This window comes from Dermacentor andersoni, chromosome 2 (assembly GCF_023375885.2).
Source record: "Dermacentor andersoni chromosome 2, qqDerAnde1_hic_scaffold, whole genome shotgun sequence".
NCBI lineage: Eukaryota > Metazoa > Arthropoda > Arachnida > Ixodida > Ixodidae > Dermacentor > Dermacentor andersoni.
In genome coordinates this window covers 104,039,073-104,061,699 of record NC_092815.1, presented here as the reverse complement: position 1 = coordinate 104,061,699, position 22,627 = coordinate 104,039,073, and the positions used below count along the sequence as shown (strand labels likewise).

General features: G+C 44.4%; 1 protein-coding gene across 3 annotated transcripts in view; it reads right to left on the bottom strand.

Annotated features, from left to right (window-relative positions):
- The window catches only part of LOC126541509 (guanine nucleotide exchange factor DBS-like), a 331,349-nt gene that overhangs the window by 28,503 nt on the left and 280,219 nt on the right, over positions 1–22,627 (bottom strand). For all 3 annotated transcript variants that reach the window (XM_050188294.3, XM_050188296.3, XM_050188295.3), the window contains 7 exons: positions 20,563–20,679; positions 16,429–16,962; positions 15,202–15,393; positions 12,399–12,605; positions 11,691–11,873; positions 9,099–9,178; positions 592–658 (listed from right to left, as the gene is read on the bottom strand). In XM_050188294.3, the coding sequence (XP_050044251.1) occupies positions 592–658; positions 9,099–9,178; positions 11,691–11,873; positions 12,399–12,605; positions 15,202–15,393; positions 16,429–16,962; positions 20,563–20,679 (1,380 nt within the window). The remainder of the gene's footprint in view (positions 1–591; positions 659–9,098; positions 9,179–11,690; positions 11,874–12,398; positions 12,606–15,201; positions 15,394–16,428; positions 16,963–20,562; positions 20,680–22,627) is intronic.

The window sequence follows — 22,627 nt, the reverse complement described above, 5'->3', positions numbered from 1 at the left end:
ATCATGGAGTTCACTTTAGTGAACAGTGACGTGATGTGATGAAAAAGAACAGTCTCTAAATTATATAAAAAAGAATTATTCACATTTGTTTGTTACTTCGCATTCTGGGAGTTTCTCGAGCGATTAATTTTCGTTTGCATGCTCAGGCTCCTGCATAACTTCCAGCAGCAATGCAGCAATACCGCTGTAAGTGAGAAATCATGGAACGGTATCTTTGCACACAAATTGCATTATGAAACGCTGCAGAGGTTATGACAATGCACACGGATGCATATTTACGACAATGTCTTACGGCGTCCGCGTTACGTACTTTCCTGCACCTAGAATAACGAATCTACTGTTTTCTTGCCTCTCGTTCCAGACAGTCTCACATCTGCTTTGCTCATCTAATGTAGACTATGTAATACAGAAAGCGTTCAAGATAACCAACCGCTTGCTTGACGAAGGCCAATAAACTACTTTTCACTCGGAGACAATATTTAGGCCTGGTACCATATTTCTGTTCGGTTGTACCTCTTAGATTTTCGCAAGAAACAGTCGCGTTGACTGTAGCAGATCAGCAAGAAAGACAACGTGCGCAAGTTGCGATACCTGAATAATGCTGTACAGCTCATGAACGTAGGTCTTCTCGGTTTCAATCAGCTCCGTCATGACGTGCCTGCAAAGAAGAAGCGGAACATTGTTTAGTGTTTGGTGCCTCAAATTATTATAAAGAACAGTAATTGAGTACTGCATTTGTTATCCAATTTCCGACCTCAAAATAAAAGAACGTGCACCTTAGAACAATTTGGCGAAGCTAAACCAAAGAAATAAACGATGGTCCGTGGAAGTTTACATCTTAAGAGTGCTACAACCTATAAGCAGTCCGCCATAACCCCTACGTAAACGAATGAAAATTACAAATGCGTCAGCACTCGTAAAAATTATAAACAGGCTGCAATATCGAAATTCGGCGAAATCCATCTTTTTCTTCCGGTTATGGCCAAGTGAGAAAGCGTGAATTTCCACCATATTTATCGCAATTAATAGACATCTAATGTAGCAGCCAAGCACGTGCACTCATCGTTATAACTGTACTATACAGGTTGTTTCAGGTAACATGAGCCGAACTTTAAAAATATGTAAACGCCGCGTAGCTGGACCGAACCAAGGTAATGTCGTTTGCCGTCGCTTGAAGATACTCGGATGTTTTCTTTGTTTTCTTTATTTTATTGCATTCCGCCTAATTGGATAATTTGTATTAATTAATTAATCAACTTCTCAATTATTATAATTAAATGAAAAAGGACAATGAGAAAACTGTATAGCAACATGAGAAACGCTTGACACAGCTTGCCGTTGCTCAATACGCGCTACATAAGAGTTTTTCTGAGCGTGAAGGAAGCCCGCGAACGCGCGCAAAATGCCGCGCGACTGGCCACTTGAGGCACTTTGCGCGAGTTGACGGGCTTCTTTTACTGTTTAATAAATGCTACAGAAATGTAGCCAGCCTGAAACAATGCAGATGGCTTCAGGCAAAAGATGCGAGAAAGATGCAAGAAGTTTTCTCGCGAAGCCCATTTATTTATAACAAAATAACAAACATGAATGCGCATGAAGGAGCCCTTTGATTAAGCACAGATAATCAGCCATTTGGTAGTCACATGAAAACCCACTCGTGTGAACAAGTCGAAATTGTAGCAACGTTCAGATGAAGTCTTTCGCCATTGGTGTCGATAGAAGAAACGCTTAGGCCTAGCTTTTTTTTTTTAAGTTTTAAAATTGTCACTTCTAAAGCTTTCTGCAAGACAAAATCTATTCAGGCTTGCGTAAAACATGCCTCGCGAGGAACACATCAGCGCGACCTAAAAGCTCCAATGGACGATCCCCGTATATAGTGTCATACATCTGCCACGAACAATCTCAAATATCACATGACATTGAAAGAATGTAACTGCCCACATAAATAGTTTTCATAAGATATTTATGTGCAACATTGAAAGATATACTGCTGCAGCTGCTCGTTCTAGATGATTTGCATTCTTGCCGCTCACAGCGGGAAGTAAAAAAGAAATGGGCTTAGGGGAAAATAAAAAGATGAAACTACGCTTGCAACGTCTTCATAAGCAGTTATTCTGATGGCAAGCGAAGAACCACATACATATTGAGAAATGTCGTAGCGCTTAATTTTGTACTAATGCCGCTCCGAACTATGCCTACGCAACACGGCAGTAATGTAACCAACTCTGCGTATGTGTGCACAGAACTGGAATACGTTGAAATAGGTAGTATCGTTTTCGTTTCTGCTTTTCTGCACTGTGTTGTGTGTAGCAACTATGTGTTGTTGCTAATGGTATACTGGTTCAGATAATATACTGTTTTAATTTGAAGAGTAAAAGTGGAAAACGTTCCGAGGAAAGAAGCAGGCCATCCTGGCTCTTTGGAGAAAAACAATTTAATACAGGCAGTTTGTCGCAAAAAAATATGAGGATTTAAATAGAAGGCTGAGCATAAGACAGAGGCAATAAATGACACCTCAACGAAGATAATCTCAGGGGCCGCCAAATGAAGTCGGGTGTTGGGCACTAAGAGCGGAGACAGGCACGTTCTTTTGAGAAAGAGAGAGGGAGAAAAAAAAACAGGCTATGACAGCCCGAAACCTTCGATATCAAGTTAGCTTGTCGGATTGGTTGAACAGCAGAAATTTTGCCGCAAGCGGGAACTAAGTGACATTCGACTTAGAGCAAAGGAACGATTAAAAAAATTACGGGGTTGTACTTGCGAGAACCACGGTATGATATTAAGGCACGTCATAGTGGGGTGTCACCGGATTATTTTTGACCACCTAGAGTGCTTTAACGTGCGCTCACATCTAAGCACGCGAGCGTTATAGGATTACCGCCTCCACCAAAATGGGGCTGCCGTGGCTGCCAAAATGTGGCTGCCGTGGCCGTGTGTCGAACCCGCGACATCGTGCTTAGCAGCGCAACGCCATAGCAGCTAAGCCACTGCGACGCGTAAGAGAAATATTCAGGAATCGTCAAAGAACGGGAAAACCATCAGATCAAGAAGAAAGAGGCTTGGCATTAGACGGAACCAGATGCCTGCAGGCAGAGCTAACCATAGTAATGACATTGACAATTCTAATGATAGCTGGAGCTCAGTAACTCTATATTGTGCTGTACAATACTCGAAACAGGAAGCCGGAACTAAGCGCAGTCGCCGAGAAGGTATGGAAATTCCAAATGTAACTATGGAAGTTAACGTGGATTCGCAATGCAGGTCTAGAAAAAAAGGTGGAAAGAAGTAATAATAGTAGGGGCGCTCAGATAGCGAAATTTTCGAGAAAAAAGATGGAACACGATTATTTATAGAAAAGTAATGACCTTCTATCGATTATCGAATTGAAGACGGAATATTTTCTTATTGCTTAAGAAAATAGAAAGATTACACGGAAGTCCATTTGTTACAAAAATAGAAGCCTTATTTATGTCAGTTGGTGCACGTGTAATGCCGCTCAGATCAGGACGCTTGATCAACTGACGTGCTTGCGAATGAGGAGCAATTGAGAGGTGATCGTATAAATAGCGCACCTTCACAACGACAGTAATGAACACACAAACAGCACGCTACTAGATGCACGCAGAGTGATGCGTTCGTTCAGTGAACAGAGTGTAATAATAGAGCACCACTTTTCCTAAATGGATGCAAATACGGTGAGGTTATCAAAACAATAAATTTCCTTAATCGAGAAAACGAATGCGTATGCTGCCTAAGGACAAGGCATGGAATGTATTGAAATTACAGAGCAGAAGTTGGATACTACATTCGAATGCTCAGCAATTGTGAGCAACGGAGGCTCGCCTACAGCAGAATCATTTGAAACATCCGCCCCATTGCCTATGTCTTTTTCCTGGTAGACTCCGATAAGTGTAGTTATTCCGTATATTTGAATAGTGACGAATATTTGACTGCTTTGAATAGCGAGTTTCTGAATACAATAGCGACGAATATTCGATTCGTATTCCACTTTTCTAATATTCGCACACCCTTAAACAATATAGCGCCTATTAAAGGACGGCGGGGACACAGCACATGAAAAGTGCACTTAGCACGCAACGTCTCATCACTTGAAGTGTACAAGACCCTTGGGATAATACTAAATTAACAGTAATCGAGAATAAAGACGACATTGGAGATCTGTAGAATAAGATTAATGGAATTGCTATAAGTAGTGGTCAAAATACTCGCTACGGCTTTTTTTCAAATAGGAACAGAGAAACACTACATTTCATGCCACGAAGATAATAGACTGGATTTAAAAATGAATATTTAACGCTGCATAACACCCACGTCATTAACCAGGCAATTCAGCAGTCCTCGGAATATAAGCAAGCTGTCTGTATATCAATGCGCACTCGTGTAGAGGAAGCGTCGGGGAGTAATTAAGGAAAATGTCTAGACATTCAACAGCAACCAGTGTCCTTCACAAAAAAAGCACCGAAAAAATGTCGTTTCAAAAGGATGTCAGGAAACGAAGCAGAGCCTACCCATTGTAATTAACTGGATGCTAGCGAAAAGTATTCAGAAGGTCGCAATTCGGAAAAATTCTTTTCGTTCAATTCTGTTGTCATATACGTCCTGCCGAGTGGGCGATGCCGGTGATAGCGACGGCGTGGCTTCGTGAGAGTCAATGTCGAACCGCAAAAAGAATGAGAAGAATACTTATAAAACCAGTCGAAACACTGGGACAGTAAAGAAAGCTTTTCCAGGAACGTCGCTCTGTTTTTTGACGATTAAGGTAACCTTCAACAGCCTGGATGGCAATAATTAAATCATATTTCGTGATTTGTAGTCCCGCTCTCCTAGCTGAAGAAGTACGTTCATCTAGGACCAAGAAATCACAAGGAAGCCGCACCTTGAGAAAGAAATCTCAAAGAAAAAAATGGGCTAGAGTGCACGTGGCGTACGTTTTTAAGTCATTAATGACAGCCTACCAATAACATTGAGAAAAAATCCACATAATCAATCCATTCTGTCAATACTACCCAATGAGGATGGAACTTGGAGGCTAAATAAAGAAACCTGAGAAGCGAAAGGCCCCGCAAATGGCGATGGAAAAGAAAATGATAGGCGTAGCACTAGGAGACAGGACGACTTAAGCACGGACTAGAAAGAAAATACGTATAAGTGGTATCCCACTATAGACTAATCGCAATGATGAAATCTTGGCAGGTAATGTGATGCGTAGTGCAGATAACAATTAGAGAAAGGAAAACACTCTAGGGCGGCAGAGAATTGAGTGGTGTCATCAGATTAGGAAAATTGGAACTATTGCATGGAAGATACAAGGCAGTAGTAAGTGGAAATCGTTGGGAGTGGCCTTCGTTCTACACTGATTTGGAATAGGCTGGCGACAAAGATGAACGTCCCAAAGCAACACATATGCTACGAGCAGAATACAGGGCTCTGAATTAGTTTATAACTACCTGCGATTCTTTAATGGAAACGTAAAGCATGTAAAGAAGCATTTTTCGCATGCAAATTGTATACTAAAAAGAAGTTGCAGTTTCGCCCGAAGTGCGAAGCATCGATTACGATAGCAAATTAGTGGACATCTAGCTATACGAAGCAAGGATAGTAGTTTCATCGGCCGCATAAACATGCAAACAAAGACATACCAACTAAATTACCAAGCATGGTGCCACGTGCGCAAACATGAACACATCTCCCTCGATGACTGCGGAAACTCACTGTCAGAATGCTGGAGTGAGGAAGCGCGGCAGCCGGAGCGAGCGAATTGAACTTCGTGCTGCGTCTCGCATAAACGCGAACTAAGCCGCGAAAACACAGCGCGCGTCCGGACTCTGTCCCCGTCGCAGATGGCTTTCAAGATACAGCGGCCCGGCCGGGCCGCACGGAGTAAAACGCGCCCCGCTTCCCTACCCTCCCCCCGGATCGTTCCATGCGACGGAAGACAGCGCGCTTCCTGCCCGCTTCCCTCGCTTCCCGCGAGCGCCGGCTCACCCTCGCGCGCTTTCGCTTGCACATATAGCACACGGCGCGCGGCGACGAGTTTATCGCCCTTGGACTTTATACGAAACCTCACGGCGATGGCGACGGAAAAAAATGCGCCTGGACTGTCCATGTAATTGCTCTCGCAATAGTATGTCAAACACCTCGGAGCAGACAATATCAGTTAGGCCTCGTGTTATGCTTGAGCGATTTCCTGTATCATAAATAAAATTTGCTTTGCTTCGGAGCAGCGTCCTGCTTCGTATGTACACAGCGTAACTCGAGATTTATACTTTAGCGCTGTTTCCCTGGGGTTTACTGCTTTCCGAAATAAACACGTATGACATCGTAATACTCTGTGATTTCGCACAGCCTGTTCACAGGTTTCAGGAAGTTTGAGTTGTTTTTATTCTATATAAAGCAATATGTCTAAAGCTGTAGTACGCCTACTCGCAAAGTTTCTCGTGATAGCTGAAAGGAACTTGTGGAGGTCGCAGTTGAGACGCGTCTTTCAAAAGACACATCTTCCGAGGTATGTACGATAGTTAAGGTTTGTGAAGCTGGCTTCTCCGCAATTTACTTACATAATATCAAACCTAGGACAAGGTTATTCTAAAATAAGATTTGCACCAGGTGTGAACCTATCGCCACGGTCATTCGTGATATAAGAGCACAACCTTGCTTTCTCATCGCCGACTACAGAATTATTAGCAAAACGCTGTTCTGCTACTAAAGAAAAACTAATAAAAGAAATACTAAGCATCATGAACAACTTAAGCCCGAAAAGTAAAATTCAAGTCCTACCAGCAAAACCAAACATACTGTACTTGAGGTAGGATACATCTTAGCTTGCTCGATTAGGTCGGCGTGCGATACAGGCCTTTGGGAGTGAAAGTGAACTATGCTTTTAAATTAATCTATTAACTACAATGTTTTACTTCTCCTGCTTGTGTCTTAACTGCCCTGCGCCAACTGCTGAGTCGGTGCACTGTAAACGGAATCATAGAAAATGCGAAAATAGTTAGGCTGCTCGCCACAAAGTCCGGAATTGACCAAGCTAACAAGAAAGTTTTTCTGCGTCGTAAAGGACGTTTTTGGGAACTCTGGTGGTACGAGAACATTGACAAGTAAGTCTCCTGGTCCTGTAGACTTTAACCTCCTTTGCCTTGATCGAACGGCCTCTGTGTTCACCTCGTTCTGAATAAAGGATGGTACAGAAACAAGAATTCAGCTTCCATGCAACTTTGCAACTATATATTTATAGAAATAACCAACACTGTATAAGTATTTTACTGGAGGTGATATGCCCACTACCATATTCTCAAACTGAGTACGGTTTTACAAGGAGGTTTCCATAGTGGCACCCCGTAGCCGGAATAAACTGGATTCCTGCTACGAGGTGCCACTATGGAAGCCTCCTTAATTTCTATGCCCACGCGAGTACTAAGGTGAGTGGCCAATACCACTTGCAACGGGAAAATTGACGCCGATGATTCCGTCACTGGTGAAGTAGTCATCACGCTTACTGTTGTCGCTGACAATGCTTTGTGTCAAAGCACGTACAGCACTCCAGCTTTGTAGCAAATTTGATAAGTTAGATGTTTATTGCATGAAAGCGCCAGGGGTTCCTGAACAACTGCCTACAGAAAAGGCGCTAATCAATTAAAGATCAAAGGGACCCTTTGGCCCAACAGTACTGCATTTCTTTGTCGTTCTTGTCGTCGAAATCAACTCTCCTTCAATGGGGCGTTAGAAGATCGGTGGAAAATATGGCACGCCATATCAACACCGCAAGCAATTTTCACTCTCCGGTGCTGCTAGCGATGAAAGCGCAATACAAGAACACACGATATGCGTTCATGTAGTTGCGAGAGCACTTTTGAATTACGTGCGTGCGGATTTCGAATAAAATGGTCGACTCGCGAGTACCGCGTGTAATACCTTTATCGGCACGGCAATGTAACTGCTCCTCTTAGAGGCTATTGTTTCGTGCAGGCACATCCACTAGAAAGGTATAGGCGCATTTTGTAATTTCTCTTTTTGTCAATAAACTCAAATTCACAGAAATTCGACAGTATCGGTGGTGTGAAGCATGTACGATAGCGCAGGGTGCGTCAGCGTAGGTAACATATGCAGCATAGAAGAAATAAGCCAGGAGTGTAACGAATATAACATGAACAGAGGACCCTAAAATTTTCGCTACGTGGTAGAGAACACACTCATCTCAAATTCCCAACAGCTTACTTCGAAACTCGCGACCGTCTTTTATAAAAGGCAAAGAGTTCACTCTATACGCCAAGTAACAGCAGCAGCATAATGAACTTTAACCCTCTTTCTGAGCATTGACGGTTTAGCAATCAGACTAGCGATTAGGAGCTGGCCCAATCGGAGATCGGCCGTGCCCAGGTGTGATATAGGGTAAACAACACGAGCAACTTGAAGTCTGTAGTGCAGTTGTATTGTGGCATGCACAATGAACCCTTTGGGTGAGTAAAGAGCTTCAAGATAAACTGTTGCAAGTTAGTGACAAGTGTGTCCTGTAATTTCTTTTGTCCAACGTCTGTCTATGCTTGTAACGGGTCGCCAAAAAAGACCGAACTGGAACCTTAGTGCATTCCGCAGTTTCCTTAGCGAAATTCAGCTTGCTACGATACACAACGCAATAAAAGACTCATCTTACTCAGCCGAGCAAAAAATGCCCTAATTTGGGGGTTCTACGTTCCAAAACTGTATCCTGATTACGAGACATGCCGCACTGGGAGACAACGGAATAAGTTTCACCACATGAGGGTTCGTTCATCTAAAACATCTAAGCAACAGATTTGGATGCAAACGTGCATCTACATCTAAGTACACGAGCGTTTTCTCAATTTCGCTCTCATCGAAATACGGCCTCCGCACAAGGGCTCGAACCCGCGAGCTCGGTAGCACAAATCCATAGCCACGGGGCTACCGCGAGCGGGTTATAGCACACAAAAACGTAGAATATTGTATTTACTTCCAAAGGCTCCCACTTCTTCGCGGAGCTCAAGTTTGATAAAGGTGCCCGATTTCAATCTTCGGCGACAATTTAAAACTAGAATTAAACAAATCGAGTCATTCACCCTTTCTTGTCCTGGAGAATTTCCAGAGACTGCAGGCCAGAGTCCACTCCCTCATTTTGAGCAAAGCAAACTTCTACGTGCTGCACACAGAGAAAGCATGGTCACACAGAGCAATCCGCACGGCACTAGGAGGGTTAAAATTAAAATTCAGGCGTGGTTATTCAACTACATTTGATAGGCTTTCTTGTTGCACTAAAGCGATAACTATTATATTAAGACTCTTGCGCAGTTAAGCTTTCATTCATTTTAGGAGACCGCACAGCCTGAAGGTATTAGAGAAAGAGCAATTATTAGTTTGAAAGATTGTGCCCTCTACAGGGAAGTGCAGGCCATGATTGACACGCTGACGAAAGAGTACAATGAAAAGCGGTATTAGAAAAATTCGGAGAAAGCACATGGTTAATAAGGCAAGTGTAACTCGATTTAGCTCCTTGCACTGTTAGTTCTTGCAAACATGCCAGTTATTACACAAACATGCAAACGAACACACGACATAGGACAGGAAATGGTCTTCAAGATGCATCAAGTTGCAATCACGTTCACTTCAGGCACAATGCATCATTGGAAGCAGAAGTTAAACAGATGCTTCTTTTTCTGCTCAGTGCAAAACATTAGTAGAAATACCATAATATTCAGCAAAGAATAAAACAAGCAAGGCTGTTGTACTCACCGGTAGAAATGTTCTAAAGCAACAAAGGACAGATCAAGTATGTGATTCCAGTTCAAGAGCAGCAGAGTACCTTCTCAATATTTCCTTGAATGTAGTAAAGAAAAAGGAATGTTACCTAAGTATTGTTCGAAAAATATTCAATATTGGGGGAGACAACCACCCTTTACCTCCTGCTTCCAAAGCTGCTTCACCCTTGTCAATCAAAGGTGAGAAGGAGAAATGTGCTGTGAAAGTCTTCGTGCATTCGAAAATGAGAACCAAACATGAACCAAATAAGACCAGCAACATGCACAGAGTTTAGTGACGTGTGCCACCACCATCACAATCTTTATTGACTTCAACAAGCGTGCCCAGTACCCTGAAGGAATTAGGGCGGAACCTACGCACAACATTTAAAAACTTGCATTCTACACATATGTCATCATGCATGAATTGGTTACAGACTGGAGGTTTCTAAAATAAAGACTTGATGCTGTTAGCGATGCTCTAATGATGAGATTCAGTACCTTAACAGATGCATAAAAATATTTATATAAAATCACATTCAAAAGCTTATTTTATGCAAATAATGCCTTATGAGAAAGCACTGTCACTTTATGCAGCAAACATCCCATTCTACCTTAAATATGGCCACGCAATACAAACAATACAGAAGAACAAATAAAAAATAAAAGCACTATAGAATGTATATATCTAAGAAACTAAAGTGCAAGGCAACGAATGAAAAACTAAACATTCACTAGAAAATATCAATCTCTTCATGCATGAATGTCAGCACAACACAATTTAGCATGCACAATACATTGCATTACTAACACGCCTGTACCAAGCAACACTAGGCGCTATTGCACATGCTTAACTACAAAGCACGTCGAAATGTTCAATCTAAAAGCTTGATCTCCACACCTATTTGATTTGTAAACAGTAGGTGGCTCCAATGCACAAGAAAACTTAACAGTTCTTTCTGGATATGGTAAATATAGTCAGTGGCTGATACGACTCTTACTGCACATGTCTTTAGACAAAGAAGGGGGATATTTAGCAGCAAATATTGTGACAGAATAAAGGATCCAAGACTGCCATTTTACGTGCATTTTTACAAAGAACAAAGTAGAGAACATAAAATGCAGGTTTCTTGTAACATACTCATAGGGAAAAACGGCGCTTAGTAAAATATGTGAAATGGCATTTCCCAATACCTCACATAGCCTGCAGTTCCACCTGCCCTTGCAGAACAATGGGTGCCACTAATCTGAAGCAGCTGAAAATCGCCCTGTTTAGGCTACTGCTTGGGTGGATAATACTCAAGCAAAGAAGTGAAAGCTATCCTGTGATAACGCTGCCGTTCTTAAATGAAGCAAGAACCTATGTCAAAGACACATTGCACCGGTGAATTTTTTCCCTACCGCTATGGTTCTGTAATCGCAAGTGAAAGCTCTCATTTTACTGTCATGGCAGCATGAAAACAATTAAAATGCCACTTATTAGAGGCCCCCAAAAAGAAGTTTGTAAACATTCTTTTTCTGGAAAACAGCGTTTGCATTAGCAGTATTGTCGTTACACTGTTCAGTAGACAGTGTTCTTAAGTGGGACATACAATTCTTACATTCCCATTCAATGTTTGTGTTCTTGCCAATGCATGTACGAATTCATGAGAGTATTTTTCTTTTCAAGCATTGCCAGCCATCTGGACATCAGACACGAAACCAGAATGTTTGAAAACTTTGCACACTTCACCATTGCACACTTTGTACCTTCGTGTCATACATACACACACAAGTGACTTAGTAATAACCAGCTGACAGCAAACTTGGTGGTAAAAATCTGCTAAGCTATTTGTACAGAACCCAGGGTAAGAAAGATCACAAGAAGGCAACAAACTTAGATGACAAAGCCAGTCGCGCCTAGTGAGAACGAAGCACCTTGGGAGCTGCCTTTTTGGAAGGATAGAGGCGTGCTTCAGCATCGTAAGCCAGGGAATCTTGAACTGCAGAGGGCTCTGGGGCAACAGCTTGGACAGGCCTGACTTGTCGGGCAACCAGCTTGCGAAGACTCGCCTGCTTGTTCTCGCACATCAGCTTAACGTCGTCCACCCTTTTTAAAACCTGGAAGGTTTGCATTAAGTGAAAGGCAATAGAATTTGGTTTTAAAAAGATGTATAAATAAAGTCAGCACTACGTATTGTTTAGTTGCTGGCTTGAGTGTAAGTCATGCAAAATGATAAAGATAATACCGATAGCATGGTTCTCTTATAAATAGGACCTTTGATTGTTGCCTCAAACCTCTCAGCACTGCACTTGAAAGGCACCACACAACCATTATTATAGCATGGAAAGCTGCTGGCACAAGAAGCGGTACTAGGTCCTAATTACTAATGTCAGTGTGAACTGATCCGTTTAACACTATCTTAACTAGCTGACAAAGCAGATAAAATATTGTGCATAAACTAAAGAAGTTTAATAAGCCTGCACCCTGAAATGATTTAGTTAATGGGTATGATTATGAATTCATGATCTCTTAATGTTTTATTTACGGCTGTCTGACGCCAGTAAAACTGAAACGCAACAGCCATGTGCAAGTTGACATGCTGTTTAGGAGCATGAGCAGTGCTGCATAGGGAGTGTACAGACCTGCTGCAGGAGTGGCTTCGATTCACTGTTGATGAAGTCCTTGAAGAAGCGGTGAAACTCGCGTGGATCGCCCAGCTTGAACTCACTAGAGCTGTTGAGGAATGTGTCCAAGTCTTGAAGAGCTGCGCGAGCAAACTCTGGTGACGAGCAGCGCTCAATATCCAATGTAGCCAGAAGCTCCACACCTTGACTGCACCATTTATTTGCCTGCATGCACGGTCAGAGTTGTTAGGTACCGGCAGCATGTGTACAGAGTTCTGAAGCACATTTCTGAAGTTGTTTCTTTATGCTAAGTCCGGCCTGAACATTTGTCAACGTGGCTTGCACAAATTCGCTGGATTCTTAGAAACCTTCACTGAATTGCATATTCCATTCAGGCTCACACATTTTTAGAACAAAAGTTTATTCCCGCAGTGCACAACCTGATGTCTAATTGCAGAACTTCCATATTTTCCCACCAATAAAAAGTTAGCAAGTATGTAGCTCGTGCCACTTAATGTATTGCCCTGTCTTACAAGTCTCGAGTCACTAAATGTGGCTTCTTGCACGTCTAAAGTGTTTCACTTCCACAGAAAAAAAGTTGATCTAGAAGCAACTGAGTTTTTAGTGTAAGTACTGTAATCAGCGGGAAAGAAAAGTGACATCGCACGTACTGCAGTAGGCTTAATGTGACAGTATTACACAGGTCAAAGCTCCGCTATAGCCGTCCTACCCATGTTAGTAGTTTGGCTCGATTCCGAAGGCAGCCAACGGCAGTGTACTTAAACGCGTGGGTGGGCCTATCACGGACATCAGGGCAAGCCATACGCGTCCTCGCAAAGGTTTCATTGTGGTAGCGTTATACAAATTCAGCATTGGCCTTTGGCAATGTAGTGACATACCTCCTATGCGGAGGAACTGACGGAACGGGCAAGGAGAAACAACAGAGTGATGAGGCGAAGGGAGGCAGGTAAGAGGATGCGCGGCGGCGATTTCGTGAGCGTGCGGCGCAAGCTGTTTTCATATAGTGCTTTACCACCGCACTTCGCACTGTGAAGGTGGTTGCAATAAAGCGATAGATGTTGTTCGCACACGTAAATGGCACGCCTGTTTCGTTTATTAGCCATAGACATCGTCAGAGTGTGTTGAGTTATAGATAGCGATAGCTGTGGTGCATATATATCATGTTAAGGAGAAACAAAATATTTTAGGACTGTTTGACTTCTGAACCAAACTAGGTTACAGCAGAAGCGGCATAAGGCTGAGTGCCATATGAAAAGCGAAAGTAGTGGAAAATAATAGGTTTGCAATTATATGGCACTGAAATGCGCATTCTTCCTGGAGGAGGCGTACATTTCGGCAGTTCTCGACATGAGATGCACAGCCAATTTTGGAGGCAACCGCGGACTGGAACCATCATACCAGACGTCGGAGAACAGCCACACAGTGCTCCCAACCACCACAGCATCTAAAGCTTCAGACACCATACAGTTCTCGCGCGACAACACGTGCCTCTCAAAGAGTTTAGTTGGCATTTGGTGAGGAACGCACCCCGCAACTCGGGTGCGCGAGAGCAAGTGACGTTTTGTGGATGAAGTCTGAGTACGTAAATCGGGAAAGAGCGAAAGAAAGGTAGTCGCCCTAAGATTCGAAAAATAGCCGAAGAAACTGCTTCCGTTTATTAAAGGAATTACATGATTGACGACGCATATTGGCGGTGGGGATATTTAGGTCTTGTTTGTTGTTTCGTTGCTTGATTCTGTAGAAAACAGAGCCGGTGGTTGGCGCATCTGTAATGGCAAGATATGTGACTATACGTATACGCCGACTCTATACACGTGTGCTGTACTGTGTTGAGCCATGTCGGGCGATGACTTAGTTGCCGTAATACGGATGTCTGCGGAAGACCTCGAGAAAAACTGCTTTTGCTGTAAAATCAATTAGACACATCCGAGCGTGGATGCACGAGCGAGGTAGCATATATGCTGGCGTATGCTGCCTCAATATACGTAAATCCAAGGCAATGGCAAGTTCGTGTCGGCTCAAATGTTAGCGATTTCTCTGCAACGAGAAAGTGGCGCCATTACTCACCGCGCAACATGCGCTCCACTATTTTCTTTTTCCGTAGCGGCGACTGATGGCGGCACTGTTCTGTTGAAGTTGCATAGCGAGCTGAATGTGTGTAACCATAAGCTGGGCCCCCATCCGTCCACATTGAGAACCAATCGCAAAAGATACCGTCGAGATAATGTCCGAACTTTGCTGCCTAGATGAGATAAAGCACAGCCAGAATCTACAGTACAACGCCATTACCCTTCAGTGAAGGGCGCAAACGGGTTTGAAACGGCTACCCGTCCGGCCCGAAGCGGGCGAGGTGCCATCTTGTCAGATGATGTAATTTCCGTTGCATACAGAAGTCTACGGCAAATCTACAGAGAAAAAGCTTCTGCCGTATAAGTGGTCATTGTGCTGCTGTGTTTCGGTTGACCATAAATGAAAAATGACAGCCTCGTACACAGCAATAAAATATCAGAATGTCATAACTCACAGATGACAGTGAGGTCGAAGAAGTCCTGCGGACGTCGATAGTAGGATTTCATAATAATAGGCTCTCTCAATGCTATCGCATTACAGCCGTACCAGGTAAACATCAGTTGCTCTTAGATCTTTAGTCAATATGTAAACGGTGAAGCCTGTTTAGTTTAAATAACTAGTGTAAATCATAGCGCAAACAGTTTACTCTTCACAGTGGGCAAGACAATATACGGTGTCATCAAATGCCGCTATAGTACCCACGACTGCAGAAACTCACGCCACAACGTACCTTGTCTATGCGTTCCTGAAGGTCTCGGTAGCGTTGCAATACGTCCATACGCTGCCGAAGCTTCTCTTGGAAGTCTGCGCACATGCGCTCCAGCTCGACGCACTTGGGCTCGATTGAATCGACGGCGTAGTGGCCAGCCATGATGAGCTCGCGGCCGGTCTGCCTCAACTGCTCTGCTTTCTCAAGGTCCTCCTGCACCCCACGGGTTACGAATAACTATCAGTGCTTAAAGACGCACCCAGTTGTATAACAGGATTGGTCCGGACTAAGGTATTGGTTTTGATGCTTGTATGTCTGTTGCGTTTGTAGCAGTCCAAACTATCAGAAGCTTTTTATAAGGTTACATTTTATAACCCAATTGCAGTATTGTGCAAAAAACAGCTGCCTTTCTCAGAGGTAACCTGCATATTACACAGTTGTGTGCTTCACGGCAAATGTTTACCCTGCCTACCATTGCTGCAAAGTCTCACGTTCCGAATTCACGATCAGTAGACGTCGCGCCAATAGCCTGCATTCTCCTTCACTAACGACGCCCTTTTCTTTACATTGCAGATGGCCTTTAGGCGGCTCACGCGGGTATTTGTAATCAGAATTGATACCCTTAACATACGAGTCACCCCCACTCATTTTGTCGTAACAGCCACGTTGTATTTATGGTCAAAGTACAGTAAATCCAACCAATGTAAGCTGGGTTACACGGTCATCACCCTCAGGGTACCAACAATTTGCAGTCACTCGAAGAGTAAGTATCTGCTTAGTTTACACAATCTAAAGAAACTACCGCAAGTGTCCGCCGACCAATCTTGTGCTGTTTATCATGCACAGTACTCTGCAAAACGATTGCTGTGTCAATGAGAACATTTTCTCCCTGTTGAACATTGTAGTGAGAAGTTGATGCCCTCATCCAAAAGCAAATGCCTGTGCCCGACCCTCTCTCTTTAAGATCTGGCTATAGATAATGTAAATGGCGCTAGTAGGAATACAACGCTTTCTTGTAGGCAGCTGAACAGTACGAAACCCGAAGAAATTCTGCGACAGAGTCATGTCGACGAAGCATCATGGTTAGACGTGGTGTCTCGTAGTGTGCCAAAGAACAGCCAAGGAGGTGTAACAAGTTATCTGTCTTACCCTGTTACTTTCCTGTCCTTTGCTACGCCACGAAGCAGCGCGTCTAGTCATAAAACCCCTTAGTTGCCCGCAAAGACGCGCAATAGGAATGTGTCGAACCTCGGCGAGCGCTCGGAACTCGTCCATCTCGTGCAGCAGTGAGTCGACCTGGGCGACCGAGTCGCCGACGGCCTCCATGTCGGCCAGCTCCCGCGCGTTGGCCGCCATGTTGGTCTGCAGCTCGCGGAACTCCTGCTCAAACTTGCGCAGCTCGAGGCACTCGTTCAGGCGTTTCTGGTGCGCGCTCCAGAAGGCGTCGAAGCCGTGCTCGGCGCTGTGCAGCTGCTGCAGCAGCCGCTCGACGGCGCACACGTTGACGAGCCTCTGGGTGGTCGCAGACGAGGACCCAGGCGCTCCGAGCGCCCGGTCGGCGGGTGCCGGCGACGGCGGCCGCACGCAGCGCAGCAGCTGATGGCCGTGCTGCGACGCGTTCAGCAGGTCCTCCTTCAGCTCCTGGTACTGGCCTCCCTGGGCGCGCAGAAGCTCCACCGTGGAGCCCACGTCATTGGGCAGTTCGGTGTCGCGGAGCCGCTGCGTCGCCTCACGCACACACTCGGTCACCTCCTTCAGGCTGCCGGTGAACATCTCCACCGCCTGCAAAGGAAATTTCGCAATTCACTTCTCGTGCGTTAGGTCGAGCGGGGTTTAATGCGAAGCATTCTTTGTCTCATTTCAGGCGTTTCACGGTAGGTTTTCCAGTAGGCGGGTGTTCCAGTAGAGTAGAACATCTGCCTTCGAGCACAGCAGCCCAATGCTCTAATCACTATAAGCCACGATCGCATGTATACTACTTTCTCGACGAAACCGACTAGCTCTTCGAGATAGCGGGCGCGTGTGTGACGTGCCAGTTTCCCGTGCTCTTTCCTCGTGACAGCACCCGCTTTGAGACGCTGTGTTAGACTGCACCATCTCCGGGAATGAGCCACGTTCCCCAGTACTTCCCTCGAAGCGGCTGACGCTACGTAGGAATTGTGCAACGGTGCCCGACTTTCATGATGATCCCAGGTTGAACAGGTTTAACGTCTCATCGCAAGAGTGCGCACGGATGCCATCGCCATTTTCCCATACACCACGCGACATCGCCACACATACTAACGATTGTATAACACATACTACTTACACCCTTCCAGTAGTATATTGAGCCCGAGAATAGGCATGTCGCACGCTCGCGTCAAATGGCCCGAGTAGAAATAATGCCGCTGGCTTCGCATGATTGGCGTCACCGTCATCATGGTGCTGTCGTCCCACACATGCTTGCTTCAGACACATTGTTGTTCGCCTTACAAAAACAAGTTGATCCAGCTGCCAACGCTTTGTGAAAATCCCAAACGATGCTGAGTATCAGACTGCTTTGGATAACCTCAGTTCGCAGAACGCGCGGGATCTGCTGCATTTTTTACATAAATATTGAAATATAGAAAGGAGGTGCTGGTGCACACATGCGGCGCCACGCCAACTCCTTGTCCCTAAGGTCCAAGATAAAACGTATCTACAGAGCTATACCTGTCTCATGAAGTGTTCTGCACAGATACTCCAATACACTCTTATATATACGTAACCCCTGATACGTACTCTTGTACTCACTCTCTTTCCTACCCATCTTCCATCCCCCCATCCCGCTCCCATGTGTAGGGTAGCAAACCGGTTAAGCTAAACTGGTTAACCTCCGTGCCTTTCCTTCTCCACTTTTTCCTTCCTTCCTTGTACATATATAGCCTAACCTCCCGAGATCCGAATACGGCTATTAGATATAATCGTTTTTCAAGTTGGTTTTATTGTCTTCTGGTACGCTACGAACGCGAAAGGCATTTAGATACCAATGTTAGATGCCAAGAACTGCATCTCCATGTAGATGGAAAAAGTAACCGTTTCCTAATGTTTGCTATGGTAAAAACTACATTTCATCCCAAAACGCAGAGGTGAAGACAGAACTACGTGTAGTACATTTTTATGTTGCTGCAGCATCCTGAATGTTGAATATTACTTGTGGAACTGTACAGTTACACATGCACCGGGCTTTATATCTAGGATGAATATTTTAACTAATCGCTTCCCGAGTTAGTTTTGACAAATATTGTAGGCAATGAGTGCAACATAATGTACAACGCATCTCGGGAGGACATACATTTAACAATGTACATATATAACACACATATTCCGCACAAGCTACAAGCATATATACAGCATCTGTCTATAATACTTCTGCACAGTCTAAACGACACAACATTACAAAGAAACTCAAAACAACGGCGCTACCACAAAGCGCAGAATGACAGTAGGAATAAACATTTTATGAGTGATTCCGAGCCAGCCACGGTGGCGATTATACGTGAGCATATATCGGCTACGGCATGCACGTACAGGGTGCACTCCTTGCAAAAGTGGGCCGCACATTGAAGGACGAATTACCACGTCTACAAAGATAAACAATGTGATGGTCGTATCCAAAGAAGGAGTGAAGAAATCTAGCCCACACATAAAATAACAACAAGGTATCAGAGTACGTCGTAGTTCGAAACATCCTACGGAGTACAAAACGCCCATCCTCGGATCTCTCTCTGTGAAGCAGCTACTGCGTAAGGCGCACAGTTCGCTATGGCTGCCTATGCTATAATCGACATTAACAGCGTGTCCATAATAAAACACCCACGGTAATGCGAGACCCGATATTTCTTTTTTAACTGCTCAGAGCTCGGTACAGACGCAAAGCGGCTCTGCATATAAGGCTCATATTTGATTCGTCCTGCACTTTTTGAACTAGTTCATTCCGGTTTCATGTCAATTCCGGCACAGCACCGGCACAGCACCTCCTGCGCGAGCGCTAGACCACACCTCTCGTGCGAGTACAGGGAATGCTGTCGTCAAGCTGTCCTGCACGACGCGCCTGCACGATATGAAGATAATGGTGACGCGCAGATGCCGCCTCGGTGCACTGGTGAAACGAATATCGATGTGCAACACCCGCTGAATTACTTCGGAAAGCGAATCGAATGGACCTTTGGCTACGATTAATTTAGTATTCCCACAAGGAAACTTTCCTTTCAAAAAAAAAAGGGGGGGGGGGGGGAGAGAGGGAGCAGTTCCGTCTCTTCCCGAAGTTTCTTAGTGGCGCGGATGCACGCAACATTCGGCGACCTTTGGAAGCACCTGCAAGCGCCGGGTGAGCCGCACGGATAGTTCGCTACGTGCAGAAGACAAAGACAAAAATTGTAGGGCGTCCGACCTACAATTTGTTAGTCTTGTTCACTGGCGCGAGAGCTTATCAGATCTAAAGGCCTGGTACTCTTTCGCTTCGCATAGTCAACTTCCACCGCTTTTACATAAGTAATGTAACCAGCATCAGACACGTTGAAAGATAGCTGTCAGATGCAGCTACATTCACTTCGTGCCTTTGCAAGGCTATTGGCGTGTAGCCATGGCCATCCTTTTCCAACTACGCCCACTGGTACAGGGGCACAAAAACGGCGCCATCTGTTTCAACTACGCGTGTTTCGTCCAACACATGGAGTGTTATACGCTTCATCAGCAATTTATATACGCTGAACATTTGTCATTTAGCAAATGAAGACAAACTGTATTGCTGCCAACGCGTGCATCTCAACGTCTCACTTGTTCATATTACCAACATTCTAGGGACGTTCTCTTGTGGCCAGACTGAATACAATCGTAGTCGACGGGATGGCAGCTGCGTAGTGCATCTTGTATTGACGTGTTTCAAGGAATGCACACAAAAAGAATGTTACTTCGCTAAGGAATTTGTAAATAACAGTTGTCCCGCACACTGTTAAGCTCTCCTGTTGGTGCTGCATTTCCATGGCGGCAAACAAAAAACACTATACGGTGTATCATTCATGCTGCAAGTTCTTTCAGAACTACGTGCTGTGTATAAAGTATAAAACTTGGAAGACAAATATTCAGCAATTATTCGCCTAGCACATTATTATCTTAGCTACTTCAAACGTTTGGAGAACGTCAACCACAGAGTGGCCCCTATTTAAAAGAAATATGAGTTTTCTGCCGTTTGCACGCGCAATACTCATTATTCTGACTTCTTGCATTGCGCCCACATCTGACAGAAACAGCTGTCGCGCACTTAGACTTATTAAGTTCTGATTTTTCCTTTGAACAAGAAAGAAACGCTCTGACACTCACGAGTAATAATGACTTTCTTTTTTCAAACAAAGAAGCACGCACCATTCGTTGCTCCATCCACCGCTCGTGGTCGTAGGGTATCAGTCCACCGAGATCTTCCGTCAACTGGCCTGGATCAATGTACTCGTGCAGTTCTTCTAAGTTATTGCACATCACTAACTGCAAGAGAAATTTAAAAAAAAACGAAATACATTCCGCTCACGAGCACTGTAAGCCACGTTGATAAATTCGCGTTATTTTTTCATTCCCCGACGCCTGCTAATGATTACACATTTATACACGTTCTAAAGATCACCACACTGGAACAACATAACGCAATCGTCGAAAGGAGTTAAAACACATACATTATACCTCTGAAATGACGGCTCCTCTGCCCTTTTCTGTCAGAAAAAGCCCAACCATCCAGTATGTGCTTTCCGTCCCCGTCGACATACGGTGACACCAGTACACACTTCAACACGTCATTTTTTAACGGACGAGTCGTATGCACCTGAATGTTATCTATGTGAAGTAATCTACGCAAAACGTTTAAAACTACGGCATTAAAAAATAGGTTCGCTATACGTTGGCGTCGACACAAATCAATTTCGTTCGCAAGCGTTACTGTTGTCTTAATACCTCTAACTACATGTATTATACAGATTGAATGCTTCAGTACTATCAGTATACATATCCAGCTTTAGTGGACACGTACCAACTAGCGCCCCAAGCGGCCCCGGCACGAAGCTAGCGCGTTTTCAATGGAACGATCGGGTTTTTCGCGAATAACAAAAGCTGCAGGTCGATTATCGAAAAACGCAGGCGACAGACGTGTTCTGGAAGACAATCCACACGATCCAAATGCAGTGATCACGCTATGGCGCGTAAGAATTTTGTTCCCACAGCGGTTAAAGGTTTAGCAATGGAAGCCTATGGAAACGACGAAAATTTGTACTCGATTTTCGAGGCACGAACGGTGCCTGTAATTAACCTACGACGTCTATCGTAATACGCAGTGCAGCGTATGTAGTCCGGAGACTTAGCTTTCGATTGATGCCTATCTCGACTCTCCACACATGGCGCAACACTGTTCCCAAAAGCGTTTTTTGTAACACCGTCGTGAAAATTCACGTGGTATCTATAAAAACATGAGCGTACCACTGCGCGAAGTCTCGGAAGCCGTGGCCGAGTGGTAGAATCGCGCGCACCTTTCGTATCCCGTCGCGGTTGCCGTGGTTCGATTCCCGCTTCGCACTTTTTTTTAAGCCGCATTGGGCCTAGTTTTGTAGTCTCTCACTAGATGGCAGAATCGCAAAACCCAAGATTTGCTTTCGGTTTTGGTTTTTCCGCAGCGCATTTTTTTAAAGCCGCATAGGACTTAGTTTTATAATCTCCTATCAAATGGCAGAAACAAAAAACTCAAAATTTGCTTTCGGTTCTGGTTTTCCAGTGGTGCTGTTGAAATATTATGCTTTCTATTTTTCCTTCATAAAACGTAGCAGTATCGTGTTCATTAAGTCATCGGTTTTATGAAGATTTTATTCATTGGACATCTTAACTAGAAGCTTGCGCATGGCTTTGTGTTATGAAAAAAAAAAAAAAAAACTTTCGTGCTTTGTAGCGTGGAACGTGGGAGAACAAAATGGCTATTCTTATTGCGTTCTTCTGGAAGGTCCGTTTTCTTCGACTTTCGGCTGTCCTTAATGGCACACACTCCGAGCGAATCACGTCCACCTGTGCCCCAATGCCACCCGGTGGCCAGTGCCAATCCTATACAACATTCGTGTGGAACAAAGGGTCTGCTAGGCTGAGTCGCTGCCCGAACGTTAATTATTTCTAAAGATTCATCGAAATAAGAAATGCACCAACTAGGAGAAGATGCGCAGCGTCTGGATTAATAGCTACTGTTAATGTGTTCCCTACAGCCAAGTGGTATCAATCCGTAGGTGTGGCCGTAAAAAACCATTTGAATAAATGTCCCGTGCTGTGTCTGCCCCGGTCTCTCTACAGAGAAGCTAGCTTGGCTAGCCGTCAGCATTTAGGATCAACATATGGTGTCCTTCGTTCGGTGCATTTGCTTTTAATGCGCAGCATTCTTTGGCGAGTACCCCAGCAATTTGGTAGCAAA